Source organism: Camellia sinensis, chromosome 3 (genome assembly GCF_055761805.1).
Source record: "Camellia sinensis isolate YWXY chromosome 3, ASM5576180v1, whole genome shotgun sequence".
NCBI lineage: Eukaryota > Viridiplantae > Streptophyta > Magnoliopsida > Ericales > Theaceae > Camellia > Camellia sinensis.
This window is the reverse complement of record NC_138963.1, coordinates 55,186,963-55,190,264: the sequence shown is the minus strand read 5'-3', so window position 1 is coordinate 55,190,264 and position 3,302 is coordinate 55,186,963. Positions and strand designations below refer to the sequence as shown.

Here is a 3,302-nt window from a genome sequence, read left to right as displayed (position 1 = left end):
TCTGATTTTAATTACTACATTAAAATTATAATCAATAATTAGTGATCAATAATTCAAATTTAATATTTTAAATAAACAATTATTAAAAAGTTATAAATATTGAATAAAAAATAAATATAAATGTATATTATCACTATCCTTTATTTTTTTAGATTCATATGAAAATTAGAGAAACAAGAGTTCAAATAGTTATAGTTACAACAAGCTAGAGGGCTAGTCCCTCACAAAACTAACTCTAGTCATGTTATCGATATGTAAGGCATCAACTTCATCTGGAGGATTATCAAGGATCACAACATGTTCATTTTTAGAGACTCCCATATTGGCCAGATGATCAGCAACTCTGTTACCCTCACCCAGAGTGTGACCAAGAGAGCAGTTAATCCTCTTCAGCAGGAACTTAGCATCTTCAATGAGGGCCTTGTATGGTGAGTTGTGGTTTGGGCCATGAAGGATTTGATTAATGGCCTGTTCAGAATCAGATTCTATTTGCACATCTCTAGTGTTTTTCTGGAAGAGAATAGTGAGCCCTCTATAGATGGCCCATATTTCTGCCTCTAAGCTCGTGCAGTGGCCTAACTTGCCATAGTAACCCCAAATTCAAGTGCCTGTCATCTCGCAGCACTCCTCCATAACCTGCCTGGCCTGGGTCTGCCTTTGAGCAGCCGTCAGTATTCTGTTTGAGTTTACCTGCAATTGGGCAACACCAATTAATTAATTTAGGTTCTGTAGGGTGGGGGCAAAGACGGGAATGAAAAGCCTCATCAATTTCATGAACATATGTAAAAATGTTCTTGAGATTGACTTGAATAGGGTTGAAAAGGTTATCAAAAACCAGTTTATTACGGTTTTTCTAGATTTGCCAAAGTGTAACAATGAAGACAAGATACCATTTTTTTCCATAAAAAATATTTTTGTTCTTCATATTTATGATAACCCAATCAGTTAGAGGTTGGTGATTCCCTTCATCCCACCAGGTAAGATTTTGAATGTGGGTCCAAATATCTTTAAAGGTAGGACAATCTCTAAGCAAATGCTTCATATCCTCACTATGCTAGCCACACCTGGGACAGATGTCGGTTAGGGCTAAATGTTTGACAAGACGTAATTGGTTAGTCAACAATCTGCCCTTTAAGATCAGCCAAAGGAAAAATTTGAGTTTTTGAGGGATCTTAATTTTCCAGATCCACTTCCAGTCCCTATTTGCCATATTAGAATCAATAATGAAATTAAAAGCCGAGGCTGAAGTGAAGTTACCAGAGTTTGAAGGAACCTAAGCAGGAGCATCAGGGAAAGTAACAAATCTGGGCCTATAAATTTTGAGAATCTTATTGAGGTCTTGTTGACTAACAAGATTGGATAAGATATTAGTGTCCTAATTTCCATCATCATCATGATAGAGCTGACCATAACAGTATTATCAATTTGGTAGGTATTGTTGTGTTGAGATAAGGGTTGTTTACCATACCATCAATCAGTCCAAAAGGATATGTCTTTCCCATTGCCAACAATCCACTTAACACCCTTTCTAAGGACATCTCTATTTTTGCAAATGCTTCTCGAACAGTGTGAAGAATTTTTCTTCATGGGCCAAGTGTAAAGATTATGATGTTTTAGGTATTTAGAGTGCAACACTTTACATGAAAGTTTATCTTTATCACTCAGAACTTTCCAACCAAGTTTAATGAGAAGAGTTGTGTTTTGATCTCTAACCTTCCTTAGACCAAGGCGACCCTCAGTTTTACTTTTGCACATGTCGTCCTAGTTAACCAAATGGACTTTTTTCTAAGTTTCAGTATCACTCCATAGAAAATTCCTATTAATTGTATAAATGTCATCACAAAGTTGTCTAGGGAGTTCCATGGCTTGCATGGTATAAAGAGGGATGGTCGAAGTGACAGCTTGAATGAGGGTAGCTCTACCAGCTAAGTTGAGATTTCTAGTTTTCCAACCAGAGAGTGGCTTTCATCTTAACAAGGATTTCAGTGAGCAAGTTTTTAGTGATTCTTTGATGGAGTAAGGGGGAACCAAGGTATTTGCCAAGGTTAAAAGTTAGGGGAATGCCACTATGGAAGCTGAGAGCTTGGGCAACATTTCTAGGAACATTAGGAGAGACAAAGAGTTTAGATTTCAAAAGATTAACTTTTTGGCCTGACACTTCACAGAATTCAGAGAGGATTTCCAAAATGGTTTCACAATTATTATGAGTAGCTTGAGCAAAAAGGATCAAGTCATTCACAAAGAACACGTGGGATAGGGAAGGGCTATTTCTAGAAGCCTTGATACCTTTCCAAGAGCCCTCATTGACCTTAGAATGTATCATGTTGGACAGTTTTTCCATGCAAAGGACAAAGAGATAGGGAGAAAGAGGGTCACCTTGTCTAAGGCCTCTTCTATTATGAATCCCATCAATGATTTCCCCATTCCACAGAATGGATGAATGCTGATTAGTGACACAGCTCATAATCAACTCAACCTAATCCGAGTTAAGTTTGAACTCCAATAAGGCTTCTTTGATGAAATCCCAGGATAACCTATCGTAGGCCCTCTCTAAGTCAATCTTAAAAATCATGCCACCACATTTGTCTTTCTTATATCTTAAAGTATGAAGAATCTCTTGAGTGATGATGATGTTATCAGTAGTATTTTTACCAAGAATAAAACTACTCTAGCTGGGAGACACAATATTGTCGAAAAGGGGTCTAATTCTTCCCACAATGATCTTGGTTATAATCTTATAGGATACATTACATAGGCTTATGGGTCTAAATTGTTTAATGGTTTCACGGTTATCAACTTTGAGGATCAACACAATAAGAGTTTCATTAATCTCAAGAGGCACAATTTTATTGCGAAAACAATTTTTGACAAAATCACACAGATTGACCTATAGAGTTCTAGTACTGCTAATAGAATATGGCTTGAATCCCATCCTTACTTGGTGCTTTAAAAGTACCAATGTCTAGAACAGCTCTAAGAATTTTAGAATTAGAAATGGGTTTGAGAAACCCAATATTATCATCATGGGTAAAGTGAGTTTGAGTTGGGCTATTCAAATGATCCAGATGAGTGGTATCCTCACTATTAAAGAGATTTTGAAAATAGTCAAGGATAGCCGCCTTAATTTCATCAGTCTCAGTAATCCAAGATCCTGCATTATCTTTAAAGGAATTTATTTTGGTTTTCCTTCTCTTAGAAATAGTGGAGATATGAAAATACTTGGTATTTTTATCACCAAGCGTAATATGTTTAGCCCTAGATTTTTGAAACCACAAGATTTCTTCTTGGAACAAAGTAGAGTT

The 3,302-nt window shown here is 36.5% G+C and overlaps 1 protein-coding gene across 1 annotated transcript; it reads right to left on the bottom strand.

The window, feature by feature from the left end:
* Positions 1-213: 213 nt before the first annotated feature.
* Positions 214-1,538, bottom strand: LOC145821529 (uncharacterized). The gene is made up of 3 exons (XM_082918052.1): positions 1,469-1,538; positions 581-690; positions 214-468 (listed from the first exon to the last, which is right to left on the bottom strand). The coding sequence occupies exons 1-3, from the start codon at positions 1,536-1,538 to the stop codon at positions 214-216; spliced, it is 435 nt and encodes a 144-aa protein (XP_082774178.1).
* Between the last annotated feature and the right edge of the window lie 1,764 nt (positions 1,539-3,302).